Source organism: Chrysemys picta, chromosome 1, assembly GCF_011386835.1.
Source record: "Chrysemys picta bellii isolate R12L10 chromosome 1, ASM1138683v2, whole genome shotgun sequence".
Lineage (NCBI taxonomy): Eukaryota > Metazoa > Chordata > Testudines > Emydidae > Chrysemys > Chrysemys picta.
In genome coordinates this window covers 134,153,239-134,170,409 of record NC_088791.1, presented here as the reverse complement: position 1 = coordinate 134,170,409, position 17,171 = coordinate 134,153,239, and the positions used below count along the sequence as shown (strand labels likewise).

At 47.4% G+C, this 17,171-nt stretch overlaps 1 protein-coding gene across 1 annotated transcript in view; it reads left to right on the top strand.

Annotated features, from left to right (window-relative positions):
• The first annotated feature begins 2,639 nt into the window (after positions 1–2,639).
• The window catches only part of GALNT8 (polypeptide N-acetylgalactosaminyltransferase 8), a 44,059-nt gene continuing 29,527 nt past the window's right edge, over positions 2,640–17,171 (top strand). The window contains exons 1-2 of the mRNA XM_024103303.3: positions 2,640–3,025; positions 12,309–12,615. Of these exons, the coding sequence (XP_023959071.2) occupies positions 2,812–3,025; positions 12,309–12,615 (521 nt within the window). The 5' untranslated portion in view covers positions 2,640–2,811. The remainder of the gene's footprint in view (positions 3,026–12,308; positions 12,616–17,171) is intronic.

Here is a 17,171-nt window from a genome sequence, read left to right as displayed (position 1 = left end):
AGAGGGGCATTGCTGGCACATGATGGCATATATAACATTAGTGGATGTGCAGGTGAATGAGCCCTTGATGGTGTGGCTGATGTGGTTGGGTCCTCTGATGCTGTTGCCAGAGTAGATATGGGGACAGAGTAGGCAACGAGGTTTGCTACAGGGATAGGTTCCCGGGTTGGTGTTTCTGTGGTGTGGTGTGTAGTTGCTGGTGAGTATTTGCTTCAGGTTGGGGGGTTGTCTGTAAGCAAGGACTGGCCTGCCTCCCAAGGTCTGTGAGAGTGAGGGATCATTTTCCAGGATAGGTTGTAGATCGTGGATGATGCGCTGGAGAGGTTTTAGCTGGGGCTGTATGTGATGGCCAGTGGTGTTCTGTTATTGTCCTTGTTGGGCCTGTCCTGTAGTAGGTGATTTCTGGGTACCCGTCTTGCTCTGTCAATCTGTTTCCTCACTTCCCCAGGTGGGTATGGTAGTTTTACGAATGCTTGATAAAGATCTTGTAGGTGTTTGTCTCTGTCTGAGGGGTTGGAGCAAATTCGGTTGTATCTTAGGGCTTGGCTGTAGACAATGGATCGTGTGATGTGTCTTGGATGGAAGCTGGAGGCATGTAGGTACGTATAGCGGTCAGTAGGTTTCCGGTATAGGGTGGTGTTTATGTGACCATCACTTATTTGCCCTGTAGTGTCCAGGAAGAGGATCTCTTGTGTGGACTGGTCCAGGCTGAGGTTGATGGTGGGGTGGAAATTGTTGAAGTCCAGGTGGAATTCTTCAAGGGCCTCCTTTCCGTGGGTCGATATGATGAAGATGTCATCAATGTAGCGCAAGTAGAGGAGGGGCACTAGGGGACGAGAGCTGAGGAAGCGTTGTTCTAAGTCAGCCATAAAAATGTTGGCATACTGTGGGGTCATGCGGGTACCCATAGCAGTGCCACTGACTTGAAGGTATAAGTTGTCCCCAAATCTGAAGTGGTTGTGGGTGAGGACAAAGTCACAAAGCTCAGCCACCAGGCTTGCTGTGGCCTCATCAGGGATACTGTTCCTGACAGCTTGTAGTCCATCCTCATGTGGAATATTGGTATAAAGTGCTTCTACATCCATGGTGGCCAGGATGGTGTTTTCAGGAAGAACACCAATGCATTGTAGTTTCCTCAGGAAGTCGGTGGTGTCTCGAAGATAGCTGGGAGTGCTGGTAGCATAGGGTCTGAGGAGAGAGTCCAAATAGCCAGATAATCCTGCTGTAAGAGTGCCAATGCCTGAGATGATGGGGCGTCCAGGGTTTCCGGGTTTATGGATCTTGGGTAGCAGATAGAATACCCCTGGTCGGGGTTCTGGGGGTGTGTCCATGTAGATTTGTTCCCGTACTGTAGATGGGAATTTCTTGAGCAGATGGTGTAGTTTCTTTTGGTATTCCTCAGTGGGATCAGAGGATAGTGGCCTCTCCAGCACATCATCCACGATCTACCACCTATCCTGGAAAATGATCCCTCACTCTCACAGACCTTGGGAGGCAGGCCGGTCCTCGCTTACAGACAACCCCCCAACCTGAAGCAAATACTCAACTACACACCACACCACAGAAACACCAACCCAGGAACCTATCCCTGTAGCAAACCTCGTTGCCTACTCTGTCCCCATATCTACTCTGGCAACAGCATCAGAGGACCCAACCACATCAGCCACACCATCAAGGGCTCATTCAGCTGCACATCCACTAATGTTATATATGCCATCATGTGCCAGCAATGCCCCTCTGCCATGTACATGGGCCAAACCGGACAGTCCCTCCGCAAAAGAATAAATGGACACAAATCGGACATCAGGAATGGTAACATACATAAGCCAGTAAGTGAACACTTCAATCTCCCTGGTCATTCTATTACAGATTTAAAAGTCACTATCATTGAACAAAAAAACTTCCGAAACAGACTTCAAAGAGAAACAGCAGAACTAAAATTCATTTGCAAATTCAACATCATTAGTCTGGGCTTGAATAGGGACTGGGAGTGGCTGGCTCATTACAGAAGCAGCTTTTCCTCTCCTGGAATTGACACCTCCTCATCTATTATTGGGAGTGGACTACATCCACCCTGATTGAATTGGCCCTGTCAACACTGGTTCTCCAATTGCGAAGTAACTCCCTGCTCTCCATGTGTCAGTATATAATGCCTGCATCTGTAACTTTCACTCTATGCATCCGAAGAAGTGAGGTTTTTGCTCACGAATGCTTATGCCCAAATAAATCTGTTAGTCTTTAAGATGCCACCAGACTCCTTGTTGTTTTTGTAGATACAGACTAACACGGCTACCCCCTGATACTTGAATCCTCAGGGGATACAGAATGACCTCACTCTACGGGGTACTATCTTCACCTGTTCTGTTTCACATGCAGACATATAAAAATCTCATCAGATGATCCTGGTAAGTGACAAAGGAATCACTTGCAGATTTATTGTGTGTGTGTTTTTTCCTGACAACCATCCAGCAATATTAGACCTCCGGCAACATGTGCCACATGAGAACAATCAAATCCTTTAATTCGCTAGGCAAGCCTGTTAGAGCTGTGTACCTTCCCATTAAAAGGTAATCTGTATAGCACATAGTGTAGGTAAAAGGCTGAAAACGCCCATCCCTTCCAGGTACTGTAAATAATTGCTGCCTGCTCTCTGACACATTCAAGTTCAAAGAGATCGCTCCACCTGAGCAATCTTGATGTCTGCTCCAAAGAGGTCTTTTTGGAACTAATTTGGGGCAGCAACGACTTACACGGCTCTGCAACTGAATAAGAATCACTACCAGAACAGATATATATTTAGAGAGAGAGAGAATGGTGTCATTGAGAAGATTACCAGGTCTCTTCCCAACAGTGCTGTTTCTTGTATCCACTGCAAATATCTTCCTTGTGTTTTATGTGAAGAATGTAATACAAGAACTGAAAAAGGAAAGCCACGGATACTTAGAGGTTCATCCCCGATCTCTCCGCCAAGAAAATGCAGTAATTGAACGGCTGGACCGTTTGGAGATGTATATTCACAACATCTGTAAGTAAAACACATTGCTGTTCAGCAGCATATTTAGAACATCTAACTTCACTAGAATTAGGTCTCTGAATTCTTTTGCCCTGTGGGCGCTGTTGTAGCATTTTAGAAGTAATTTATGTTTGTATGTGTTTCTTGGGATTTGTCTGAACACATTTTCTCTGCAATATTCTGATTTAGAAAAGATTTGAGGATTTCTCTGTCATATCTACAAGGAAATGCCACTTGCCCTTACCTGCTTTGCTTTCTAGGCTGGTATCACCCTAAACTGTCTTGGAGTTGGGACAGGTCTTAATCATTTAGGGGCCCATAGCTATAGACGTTGGAACCAGCAAGATTTGCAGCATTAGATGGAAGAGATTAAGATCAAATGTGAAACACTTGGCAGAGCTGATCACACCAGCAGATTAATCACAAGGAAAAATAATTTCTTAGATTTTGTTGTTGCTGTAAGAAATATATTGTGAGAAATGAATCTGTTTTGAAAGGAAGAGAGGCCTTGGGAATCCTCTTGCTCATTTCACCTGGCCTCTGCTGTTGTGGGAAGCAAAGGATTTGAACACGGGAAGCCATGACCAGGCCCTGTTTTTGTTCTTCTCATTCCCTGAGCTAGAAGGCACTGGCAGACATGCTATTGGGAAAGGGGGTTGCTGAGATTGGTGATAGCTGCTGACTGACCTGTGTTCAAAAGCAGCACTGAGAGCTGAAGGGAAGGTTGTTCAACCCTCAGAATACAGAATGAGGCAACTAACTTCTAAGGGTATGTCTACACTAGAGCTGGGTATGTCTACACTACCTTTCCAGCTCAGGTAGACATACCTGCACTAGCTCTGATTGACCTAGCACGCTAAACAAAGCAGTGGAGCTGCAGGAGGGGCTAGCCACCCTGAGTATGATCCCATCTGAAACCCTAGGTACGTACTTGGGTGGCTAACCTCTCCTGCTGCTCAGACTGCTACACCTATTTTTAGTGCTCAATCTGTTTCAGCATGTGTATGTTTGCCTGAGCTGGGAATTACACCTCCTGGCTGCAGTGCAGACATACCTTGAATGGGATGGAATATTTATGTAAGAAGAGATCAGGGCTTTATGACTGAAGACGTAGGAAATCCCTGTGTCAGGAATTCATTCTGAGAGGGATTTTGTTTGGAATGGTGTCACAGGGTAGCTGGCCCCTGTGGCTAGAATAAGTCCAGCTCCCCTGGACCAGAGCCGGTGAGTCCAAACCAGTCAATTAAAGAGAGAGATGGACGGAGACAGATTGTGCCCTGGGGAGCGAAAGCCGCACCGGATGCAGCTAGCTCCTGTGGTGGGTCCCTGGATCAAGGGTCCATAGACTCAAGGAAGCAGCCCTGGGGCTATTGCTTCAAGAAGGGAGCAGAGCCTGCTGAAACTGGGAAACTGCTGGGAGTAATAGTGCCAGAGACCCTCCAGAGGGGTCACCCTGAAGCCAGAGGCTAAGGAATGAGCTAAAACTGGTTTTCTGTTTGTTTGCTAACCTCCCTTAAGGAAATAAACCTCTTTGTAAAAGACTGGATGTGGCAGCACATGCTTTGGACTGGATAGATGCCTGGCCCAGTGACACATGGTACTAGAAGTGGGATTGCCAGCCTGCCCTGGAATAAGGGGAAGATGGAGGCGGTAATCTGCCTGTTAGTGGCAGGACAGCAATAGCAGACCTTGGCCCTGCTGATACAATTGATGGAAAACCAATAGAAACAGCAGGAGGCCACGTTTGCTGCACAACAGAGGTGACAAGAAGTTTGCTCCAAATAACAGGAGTGAATACAGAAAAGGTTAGGCTGAACCACACCTGGTAACAAAGCTGGTGTTGGGACTAGTGGCTGGTTGGTCCCAGGCCTAGAGAAGCTTGGACTGGAAGATGATGCTGAGGCCTTCCTCTGAACATTTGAGTCGGTGGCAAAGGTGGCAGACTGGTAGGTGTTGACAGGGGTGGCCGCATAGCACCTTCCTAGTGGGTGAGGAGCAGGCAGCTTACCTGGCAGTAAGAGATGAGATGGTGAACACCTATCCAGTGGTGAGGGCTGCCATCCTGGACTGAATAGGGCTGAGTCCTGAGGCATATAGACACAGGTTGTGGGTAGAACTGTTCCCACAAGGGACCTGATGGTAGTAGTGGCCCAGAAATTATGGGACCTTGCGACACGGTGGCTCTGTCCTGAGACCAGTTCAGTGGAGAAAGTCATGTTGGAGCAATTCCTGAAAGTTCTACCGAGGGGTCAAAGAGCTGGCCTTAGTGGGGGAAGAGGTGGAATGAGCTGAAGCCTTCTTTGAGGAGAAAGGAGACAAGTGACCAGGGCACTATGATAAACTGAGGCGAATTCAGTAGGGAATGACCCAGGGAAGCTCACAAGGGAGAAATACCTTGAGTAACCAAAACTCAGGGACACGCAGGACCTACAAGGGACCCAGGTAGCCCCACCATTTATTGCAAATACTGGTGAGAGGGAACCAGAGGGGCCCTATGGTTTGCTTCAGGTGTGACCAGTCTGGGCATAGTAAACTGTTAGTAGAGTGGGACTACGTGGGAGACCGCTCCAAAACTCTCTTAGAGTTGGACAGGGCTTAATCATGTAAGGACCCACAGGAGCCCCACTGCAGCTAGTAGAAGTTAGGGTGGGGGAACAGTAGTTGAGGGACTTGTCGACTCAGGTTGTGGGTGCATGCTGGTTCAGGAAGATCAGGTGAGGGTATGAAGCCTGGACAAGCACCTCTGAGTACACATCTCCTATACCCATGGTAAGACCCGCATCTATCCCACCACAGAAGTTGATCTGGAGGTTCAGAATCGAAGAGCTCGACTGCATGCTGCAGCGGTCAAGAGCCTGCCTTGGTCCACCATTCTGTGGTGAGACTGAGCAGATTTCCCAGCTCTCGTACAACAGGGGCTAAAACAAGAGCCCAGGACCAGGCTTGGTGGCGCACTGGGGAGGCCCAAATGAAATCTCAAATCCCACAGGGGAATGTGGGAACCCAAACAAAATCCCAAATTCAAAAGGGTACCATGGGGACCCAGGCTGAACTACCTGTAAAATAAGCCAGTGTGGGGACTCAAACAGGACTATTCCAACAACTAGTGTCCTAAATAGGGAGCCAGGGAGAGAAACAGGGCTCCAGTGCAGGGAAAGAGATAGCACAGATCTATTTTATAGCTCCCCTGCAAAGGCCTGGTGAGTTTATAGAACAACTGGAGTCAGCGGAAAGCAAATTATGGAACCTCAAGTTCAAGAAAGAACAACTAGCCACAGATCTCCAATTCACTGAGGAGAACAGAGAATGTTTACTCCTCATGGTTCACAAACTTGAGACTGAAGTAGAGACTCTGGGCACAGAGACAGAAAAGCCTAGTCACGCAGCGACTCCAAAGTCCAGGCGATGGAGATAAGACTATGTAGGGACCATGCCCCGTGAGACTGGGTATGTGACCCTGGCACCACTGCATAATATTCAAGGTGACTGGGACTGAGAGTTCGTGCTTGGGGGCAGGACCTCTAGGACTCAGAGAACACTCCGTGACTGGATGGGACTTGTGGGAAACGGTAGTTGAAATGTTGGTATTATGTTAAACCACTGAGGAGAATATTTGGGTTGGATTAAGAAAAACTTTCAGGCCCTGAAATGTTGTAAAATGAATGATGTTGCAGAATGTTGGTGCAGAACAGTGTTTTTGCATGGAGAGGGGTGAGAGTAGCCCTATGAGGCTACCTCACAAGAAGGAAAATATATGCATTTTTTTATTCCTGGAAAACTGGGGGTGAGGGTACGTCACAGAGTGGATAGACTAAACCCAGTGCCCCTGAACCAGAGCAGGTGAATCCAATCCAGCCAATTAAAGAGGGCTGGGCTGCTATAAAGGGTTGTTGGGAGAGGGACGAAGCCAAGCTGTGCCATGGGGAAAGAAACCCACTCTGGAGTGGAGCTAGCTTTTGTTGAGGTCGCTGCAAAGGGCCAGGTGCTCAGGGAAGCAGCCCTGGGGCTGTGTTGCTCCAAGAAGGGAGCAGAGCTGACTGAAACTGGGAAGCTGCCAAGGAGCATCACAACAGCCCAACACTATGGCATTTAATTTCAAAAGGGGAAACTATGCAAAAATGAGGGGGTTAGTTAAACAGAAGTTAAAAGGTACAGTGACTAAAGTGAAATCCCTGCAAGCTGCATGGGCGCTTTTTAAAGACACCATAATAGAGGCCCAACTTCAATGTAAACCCCAAATTAAGAAACACAGTAAAAGAACTAAAAAAGAGCCACCGTGGCTTAACCACCATGTAAAAGAAACAGTGAGAGATAAAAAGACTTCCTTTAAAAAGTGGAAGTCAAATCCTAGTGAGGCAAATAGAAAGGAGCATAAACGCTGCCAAATTAAGTGCAAGAATGTAATAAGAAAAGCCAAAGAGGAGTTTGAAGAATGGCTAGCCAAAACCCCAAAGGTAATAACAAAATGTTTTTTAAGTACATCAGAAGCAGGAAGCCTGCTAAACAACCAGTGGGGCCCCTTGATGATCGAGATACAAAAGGAGCGCTTAAAGACGATAAAGTCATTGCGGAGAAACTAAATGGATTCTTTGCTTCAGTCTTCACAGCTGAGGATGTTAGGGAGATTCCCAGACCTGAGCTGGCTTTTGTAGGTGACAAATCTGAGGAACTGTCACGGATTGAAGTGTCACGAGAGGAGGTTTTGGAATTAATTGATAAACTTAACATTAACAAGTCACCGGGACCAGATGGCATTCACCCAAGAGTTCTGAAAGAACTCAAATGTGAAGTTGCAGAACTATTAACTAAGGTTTGTAACCTGTCCTTTAAATCGGCTTCTGTACCCAATGACTGGAAGTTAGCTAATGTAACGCCAATATTTAAAAAGGGTTCTAGAGGTGATCCCAGCAATTACAGACCGGTAAGTCTAACGTCTGTACCGGGAAAATTAGTCGAAACAATAGTTAAGAATAAAATTGTCCGACACATAGAAAAACATAAACTGTTGAGCAATAGTCAACTTGGTTTCTGTAAAGGGAAATCGTGTCTTACTAATCTATTAGAATTCTTTGAAGGGGTCAACAAACATGTGGACAAGGGGGATCCAGTGGACATAGTGTACTTAGATTTCCAGAAAGCCTTTGACAAGGTCCCTCACCAAAGGCTCTTATGTAAATTAAGCTGCCATGGGATAAAAGGGAAGGTCCTTTCATGGATTGAGAACTGGTTAAAAGACAGGGAACAAAGAGTAGGAATTAATGGTAAATTCTCAGAATGGAGAGGGGTAACTAGTGGTGTTCCCCAAAGGTCAGTCCTCGGACTGATCCTCGGACTGATCCAGTGCGCAGTCAGTCCTCGGACTGATCCTATTCAACTTATTCATAAATGATCTGGAGAAAGGGGTAAACAGTGAGGTGTCAAAGTTTGCAGATGATACTAAACTGCTAAAAATAGCTAAGTCCAAAGCAGACTGTGAAGAACTTCAAAAAGATCTCACAAAACTAAGTGATTGGGCAACAAAATGGCAAATGAAATTTAATGTGGATAAATGTAAAGTAATGCACATTGGAAAAAATAACCCCAACTATACATACAATATGATGGGGGCTAATTTAGCTACAACAAGTCAGGAAAAAGAGTCATTGTGGATAGTTCTCTGAAAATGTCCACGCAGTGTGCAGAGGTGGTCAAAAAAGCAAACAGGATGTTAGGAATCATTAAAAAGGGGATAGAGAATAAGACTGAGAATATATTATTGCCCTTATATAAATTGATGGTACGCCCTCATCTCGATTACTGCGTACAGATATGGTCTCCTCATCTCAAAAAAGATATACTGGCACTAGAAAAGGTGCAGAAAAGGGCAACTAAAATGATTAAGGGTTTGGAACGGGTCCCATATGAGGAGAGATTAAAGAGGCTAGGACTCTTCAGCTTGGAAAAGAGGAGACTAAGGGAGGATATGATAGAGGTATATAAAATCATGAGTGATGTGGAGAAAGTGGATAAGGAAAAGTTATTTACTTATTCCCATAATACAAGAACTAGGGGTCATCAAATGAAATTAATAGGCAGCAGGTTTAAAACAAATAAAAGGAAGTTCTTCTTCACGCAGCGCACAGTCAACTTGTGGAACTCCTTGCCTGAGGAGGTTGTGAAGGCTAGGACTATAACAGAGTTTAAAAGAGAACTGGATAAATTCATGGTGGTTAAGTCCATTAATGGCTATTAGCCAGGATGGGTAAGGAATGGTGTCCCTAGCCTCTGTCTGTCAGAGGGTGGAGATGGATGGCAGGAGAGAGATCACTTGATCATTGCCTGTTAGGTTCACTCCCTCTGGGGCACCTGGCATTGGCCACTGTCAGTAGACAGGATACTGGGCTAGATGGACCTTTGGTCTGACTCGGTACGGCCTTTCTTATGTTCTTATGAGCAGGGGTGCCAGAGGCCCCTGGACCTGAAGCTAGAGTCTAAGAAATAAGCAAAGACTGGTTTGTTTGATAACCTCTGTTAAGGAAATAAACCTCCTTGCGAAAGACTTTGGAGCTGTGGAGAAACCCAACCTAGTGACAAATGGGTGTAGTCCTTCAGCCTTACTCAAGTGAGTTGTACCACTGAAATCACCCAGATAAGTGCTGCAGTATCAGGCCTTCAGTCCGTGCTGTCATTAGGATTTTTTCCCCCATCCTCGCTAGGCCTTTTCTGTTCCACCAGACTGGTAGCAGTGGTGGGAGGGATAGTGCAGCCAAGGCACTGCCAGCTGCCATGGTTTTAGAATCAACATGTTGTCTAGAGCAGCGTTCCTCAAATGCGGCCAGCAGGGATCGGCACCCTGCGGAATGCCCAGCCTCCTTGGGGGCTCTGGGCAGCGCCTCTGGAGTCACACTTGCCAGTGTGCGCAGTGCTGGAGGTGACTCTTGTCAGTGGCTATCGTGTTTGGTCACCAGGGTGTTCCCCAGGGCAGCTCCCCCACTCCTGCCTGGCCATGGCACGGGGAGTCTGGGACTCTGCAGGCGGCCAGTGAGTTCCCAGCCCACTTTCCCCAGGGCGGGTTTCATTCAACGTCCATGGGCAGCAGGGACAGTGAGATGAGTTGGCGTTTCCCCCACATGGGGCCACACTCACTGTTTACAACAGCTCAGCGGCTCTGGGCTGTTGCAGGGCTTGGCAGCTCCCCGGCAGGAAGAGGGGCTTCTACTCTGTGACATGCTCCGAGCACAAGAATAGGAGCAAAGTCCATGTGTGCTGAATGGGGAGTGCTACGTCCCACTGCCTTCTGTCCATAAATAAATTACAATGATTTGGACAATATTTATCTGTTTCCCCCTAAAGTTAATTATGTATTTTAGGAAAAATTGTCAGAGCGGCCACTCTGAGGCCATCAAAACACTTGTTGTGAGAACCCCTGGTCTAGACTTACTCTGCCATTAGATAGGCTTGTGAGTACCAGGGAAAGGGGATACAGAGCAAGGATATACAGCACAGTGATCAGCCAGAGATGAAAGCAGCCCTTTCAAATGTCTCTTAGGAAGCCCTGGAATTGGCTCAGACTATGTGGGTTCACTTCTCTAACTCTAGTAATAAGTATCCCAGCCCAATGACCACACCACCCTTAGTGACAGAGTATGACTGCAATAGCGAAGTTCAAAAATAAATATAAATATCTGAGATATATACCTATAGACAGTTCTTGTGAATTCCCTGCCTTTTTGATACAGCCTAATTTGTCAGTTCCCCCAGAAGTTTATCTAGGCAAGGGAGATATTATTAAGCAGTCATGTAATGGAGATAGGGTGGAGAGGTCGTTTGTGCTTTATGCTTAGAACTACTCTCATAGCCCATATTGCATAAGCAACATGGTTCAGATATGGCCAGATGCTGATCTTAGTTACTTCAGTGTATCACAGGGGCGGGCAAACCTTTTGGGCTGAGGGCTGCATCAGGTTCGTAAATTGTATGGAGGGCCGGTGAGGGGAGGGGGTCGTGGCCTGGCCCCCACCTCCTATCTGCACCCCCCGGGACTCCTGCCCCATGCAACCCCCCGCGTTCCCTGTCCCCTAACTGCCCCCAGACCTCCGCCGCCCCATCCAACCCCTTCTCTCATTTCTGTCGGCCCCCCCGGGACCCCTGCCCCATCCAACCACCCCTTCTCCCTGTCCCCTGCTGCCCCATCCAACTCCCCCTCCTTCCTGACTGCCCCCCAGGACCTCTGCCCCCATTCAACCCCGTTTCCCCCCTGACCACCATCCACACCCCCGTCCCCTGACCACCACCCCAAACTCCCCTGCCCTCTATCCAACCCATCCCCCCGCTCCCTACCCCCTTACCATGCTGCCTGGAGCACCGGTGGCTGGTGACGCTACAGCCGCACCGCCACCACCACGCAGCACAGAGCACCGGGTCAGGCCGGGATCTGCAGCTGCGCTGCCCCAGGAGCTCACAGCCCCGCTGCCCAGAGCATTGCGCCGGCGGCGGGGCGAGCTGAGGCTGCGGGGGAGGGGGAACAGCAGGGGAGGGGCTGGGGGCTAGCCTCCCGGGCCAGGAGCTTGAGGGCCAGGCAGGACCAGCCTGCGGGTCGTAGTTTGCCCGCGGGTCGTAGTTTGCCCGCAGGTGTATCAGAACAAACTCTACTGAACTCCTTGAGTCCTGTTTCTAATATCACTTGTACACTGGTTTTCTTTCTGCATCTCTCCATTGATTTCAATGGAGTTTCTCTTTATTTACACCAGGGAAACTGAGAGAAGAATGGTTTCCTAGGGGTAGCTGTGTGAGTCTGTATCAGCAAAACAACGAGGCGTCCTTGTGGCACCTTAGAGACTAACAAATTTATTTGGGCATAAGCTTTCGTGGGCTAAAACCCACCTCATCAGATGCATTGAGTGAAAAATACAGTAGCCAGGTATAAATATACAGCACATGAAAAGATGGGAGATGCCTTACCAAGTGGGGGGTCAGTGCTAATGAGGCCAATTCAATTAGGGTCGATGTGGCCCATTCCCAACAGTTGACAAGAAGGGGTGAGTATCAACAGAGGGGAAATTATTTTTTGTAGTGAGCAGAATTTGACCAACAATATTGATATTGTTAGGACTAACTTTTGGAATCCTGCCTTTACAGATTCCTTTTTATAAAGAAGCTAGAAACTGATTCTCCTCTCATGCCAGTTTCATGGTAATTGTAACTGCATTGATTTATTCCTGATTTAAACCTGTGTGAGGAGAATCTGGCCCATTATCTTTATTACACATTATTCTCTCTTGTCATTAGACCCTAAACACACTTTATTTTTAAGCAGCAAATTCCATGAAAAAGCCCTCTCATAATGAAAGAATGAAACAGAAAGAAGATGACATAAAGCTGCCAGAGGAGTCAAAGGATGAAATGCACCAGGCTGAGAAAGCAAAGGAGGAAGACAAGATGGAAAAGAAGGTTGTGCACAGAAAGCTGTTTCCAGATTCACATCTGTTCAAGCGCTGGGGTGCAGATTTAACAGAAGAGCAACAAACCACAGCTCAGGATCTATTCACTAAATATGGGTATAATGTTTATCTCAGTGACCGTCTGCCCCTGGATCGGCCTATTCCAGACACCAGATATCCCAGGTGCAGTATAACCCTGTACACATTCATAGGCAGATGTATGAATGTAAAGAGGTGCTATCCAAGGCCCCAAGCTGATTTGGAATGGAAGGTTATAAGGGATCCATGAGCAGATCTGGATTTGTGCTGCATTTAGTTTGATATGTTGTTTTTTTCCTATTCACTTTCTGTATTTTACAAAGAGCAGTGGGTAATTCTCTGCACACACAAAATGCAAGTCAGGAGGTCAGAGCTTATAGGAGACATATGTAAAAGATATAATGGGGAAGTTTTAAATAAAATAGGATCTTGTTAACAATGATACATGCTAGCATAGGGGAAAAATAAAAGCAACATTCAAAAGGCCTATGCTATGTTTAAGCTCCACTTGAGCACCAAGAGTGAAATTGTCCCCTGTACACAGGGCCTGCTCAAGGAAGAAGAAAGCTAGAAAGGACAAGGAAGCTGTATTGTGTTTATACACAGCAGACAGTGTAGTCAAAAGGAGAGGGCACTGCGGGGCTGTTAGGAGATGTGAATTCCATGCCAGTGATTCATTGTGGGACATTGTGCAATTCACTCAACTGTTCTGTTCTTCACTTTTTCCATCTGAAAAAAAAAAAAAGGAATATTGATACATACATCTCTGTGTAATGTGCTTGGATAAAAAGGTCTATGTAACTACCTAGGTATTATTAATGGTAGGGGACAGTAAGCCCAGTATCCTATGGAAGCGTTATGATAAATGGCAGGTTGAGCTGGGAGCTGAGATTTATGAAGACGGAGAGACTGATCATGTGGCAATACATGTTAGGAGTCAGGACAAAAGTCTGGCTAAAAAACAGTAATTCAGGACTTATCACTGGCAGTGTGCTACAAGCCTCTTGAATGCTTTCTCTCTTTCCCTAGTGCACTGTTCAAGCTCATAGACGTGATGCTCCAGTCATAAACATCACTTGTCTATACCTGTAACTAGAGCTGGTCAACAAATTTTGATTTTTTTTTTAAACGAAAACCAGGGACCCATTATTTGCAAACTGTTTTGTGAAAAATGTTCCAGTTTTTTGATCAGCATTAAGTGTACGTTCATTGACTTCAGCAGCATTACTCCTGATTTACACAAGTGTAACTGGGATCAGAATAAGATGTATCAATCTATGGAGGTGTCCCCCCTCACCATAATATCTGAGAACTTCTGACTCTCCTCTGATTTGCTCCCCAGAGGTTCCTGAAGCTGCAAAAGGGCTGTTTTAAAGGTGACTCAGAACCAACTCTCTTGAACTTTGGGAGAGTTCATATTCAGAGCTGAATGAAAATGTTGACACTCAGTTCCTACCTCAATAATGGGCCAAAACAAAACAATACTGAACAGCAGCAAATAAGAAAAGAAATGATTAATCTCTCTGCAAACTGGTCATGTGGACCTGAGGAAAAATGATAAATTCATTCTTATCTGGTTAGGAAATCCTCCAGCTACCCACCCAACCCTTCTCATTCATTGTAATTCTATTACTTCACCGCTTTGGCCAGCTGGGAAAGATTTGTATCCTGAGAAGTAGATGGTGCCAGCTGTAGTGGGTAGAGCAAGCAACTGAAATCTTTCCCCCAAAAAGTAATGGAACAAAGAATGTGTAAACAGTATAAGGAACGAGGCGTTCTGTTGTATTGTAGGTGAGCATCTTACATGGTGCCAGCTTCAAGGATATAGAGGAATCAGATAATGCTCTGTTTTATGAGGGAGAAGATTGTCAGTTGCCAGGTTTGCTTATAAAGTTAAATGTGTTGGCTTGTGGATTTAGAAGAAGGAGGCACAGTCTGGTCTCTTAGAAGTAAGGCTTTAGTAGAACTAAAATAGGATTACATAAGCCAAAGGAGAGCAGTGTGCGCCTAGCTGTGTATCTAGTGAAGCTGACTCTGGAATGCTTCCAACCCATCTTCCTAGCCCAATCCTCTTTTCTCTAACACATGCTCTGCTCTTAAAGTCACAGTATATACGCTTAACACCTACAGTGGACATCCCAGTCCCTGAGGAGCATTGTATAAATTGATAGGGCCAGATTCTTGTTTCAGTTACATCAGTGCAAATCTGGAGTAACTATTTTGAGCCCAATAGAGTTAATCTGAATTTACACTGGCATATCTAAGAACAGACGATGGGCCATATATAGTAGATGCTGGATAATTTAAGGGTAGGTCTACACTACCCGGTAGTTCGGCAGCAAGCAAATCGAACTTCTGGGTTCAACTTATCGCGTCTTGTCTGGACGAGATAAGTCGAACCCGGAAGTGCTCGCCGTCAACTGCGGTACTCCAGCTCGGCGAGAGGAGTACCGCGAAGTCGACGGGGGAGCCTGCCTGCCGCGTCTGGACTGAGGTAAGTTCGAACTAAGGTACTTCAAACTTCAGCTACGTTATTCACGTAGCTGAAGTTGCGTACCTTAGTTCGAATTGGGGGGTTAGTGTAGACCTGCCCTAAGATGCGACAAGGGTATTAAACTTCAAGAAAGCAAGTTGGAGGCAGAACTAAGAAATGTAATGAACATGATGAAATTACACAGAAAGTATAAAGGGGAGATTTTCATACACACAAATATGAGCCGGTTGCATGACTACACACTGGGGCCTTTGAAAATCTTCCTCCAGATCAGTAGGTGCTGAAAGAAGTTATAGCATCCTCAAAGCTGCTCAAATCTAGCCACAACAGACTACAGCGCCTCTGGTTACAACTTATTAGGCAAAAGATCTAGATGTCACTGGGCACATCTTAGGCTATGTATATACTACACATTGCTGGTGGTGGCATGTAGGGTTTGTGCAGCTTCACTAGGGTTGTCAACTTTCTAATTGCACAAAACTGAACACCCTTGCCCCGCCTCTTCCCTGAGGCCCTGCACCGCCCTTTCTCTGAGATCCCGCGCCTCTATTCCCCCTCCCTCGGTTGCTGGCTCTCCCCCACCCTCACTCACTTGCTCATTTTCACCAGACTGGGGCAGGGGCTTGGGGTGCGGGAGGGGGTGAGGGCTCCAGCTGGGGATGTGGGCTCCAGGGTGGGCCAGAAATGAGAGCTTCAGGGTGTGGGAGGGGGGCCAGGCTGGGGCAGAGGGTTGGGATTCAGGGGGTTGGGGTGGGGCTGGGGGTGAGGGGTTTGGGGTGAAGGAAGCGGCTCTGGGCAGGGGCAGGGGGTTGGGGTGCAGGAGGGGGTGCAGGTTGCAGGTTTTGGGAGGGAGTTTGGTTGCAGGAGGGGGCTCTGGCCTGGGGCAGAGGGCTGGGGTGTTGGAGGGGGTGAGGACTCCAGCTGGGGATGCAGGTTCTGGTGTGGGACCAGGGACGAGGAGTTTAGGGTGCAGGAAGGGGCTCAGTCCTGGGACGGGGTTGGGATACAGGAGGGGGTGTGGGGTGTGGGCTCCGGGTGGCGCTTACCTCGGAGGGCTCCCTGGAAGCAGTGACATGTCCCTCTGAATCCTAGGTGGAGGCGCGGCCAAGTGGCTCTGCGCGCTCACCGCCTCCGCCCGCAGGTTGCAGTTCCAGGCCAATGGGAGCCGCAAAGCTGGTGCTCAGGGTGGGGGTGGCGTGCAGAACCCTCCCGGCCGTCCCTCTGCCTAGAAGCTGAGGGACATGTCACTGCTTCCGGGGAGCTGCAAGGAGCCAGGTAGGGAGCCTGCCAGTCCCACCAACCAGACTTTTTACGGCCCGGTCAGCAGTGCTGACTGGAGTTGTCAGGGTCCCTTCTCGACCGGGCGTTCCAGTAGAAAACAGGACACTTGGCAACCCTAAGCTACACACTGCAGTGAAAAGCAGGCTGTGTCCATGCTGCGGTGTGTACTACATGTCTCAGTGAAAGGCAGAGGAGGCAGCGGGGAAAGATTGAGCCTGCCAGTGCCTTTCCCTGTTGCTGTAATCTTTCCATGAGGTGGGGAAAGGCTCTGGCAGGCAGAAGGTGGTGGGACCTTTTCCCACTTCCTCTCCGTTGCCAGTGTTCCCTGGGAATAACTGCAGCAGTGAGGAAAGGCTCCCGCAGCTCCCTGATGCTGGAGCCCTTCCCCACTGCAGAGAGCCTTCCCCATGCTGCCGAAAGAAGCATGCAGCATAGACTTACCTTTTAATGTGCAGCAACAACCGAAAAAATGTATAAGCCACTAGCTTTCTAAGAAAGGGCCAGGGAATAATGAGTTACGTATTTTCATGCCATTATATAAACCATGGGTCAGTCCTAACTTTGAATACTGTATCAAGGTTAAAAAATGCAACAAACACAGAAAGCACCAGAAAAAGGCAACAAAAATGGCCAAAGGCCTAAAGAGGTATCCTGCATTTGCAAATTTCCATATACAGAGAGGAAAAACTAGGGCTGGGATTTTCAAAGATGTCTGTGGGAGTTAGCTGCCCAAATCCCAGAGAATAAGAACATAAGAATGGCCCTACTGGGTTAGACCAAAGGTCCATCTAGCCCAGTATCCTGTCTTCTGACAGTGGCCAGTGCCAGGTGCCCCAGAGGGAATGAACAGAACAGGTAATCATCAAGTGATCCATCCTCTGTCACTCATTCCCAGCTTCTGGCAAACAGAGGCTAGGGACACCAT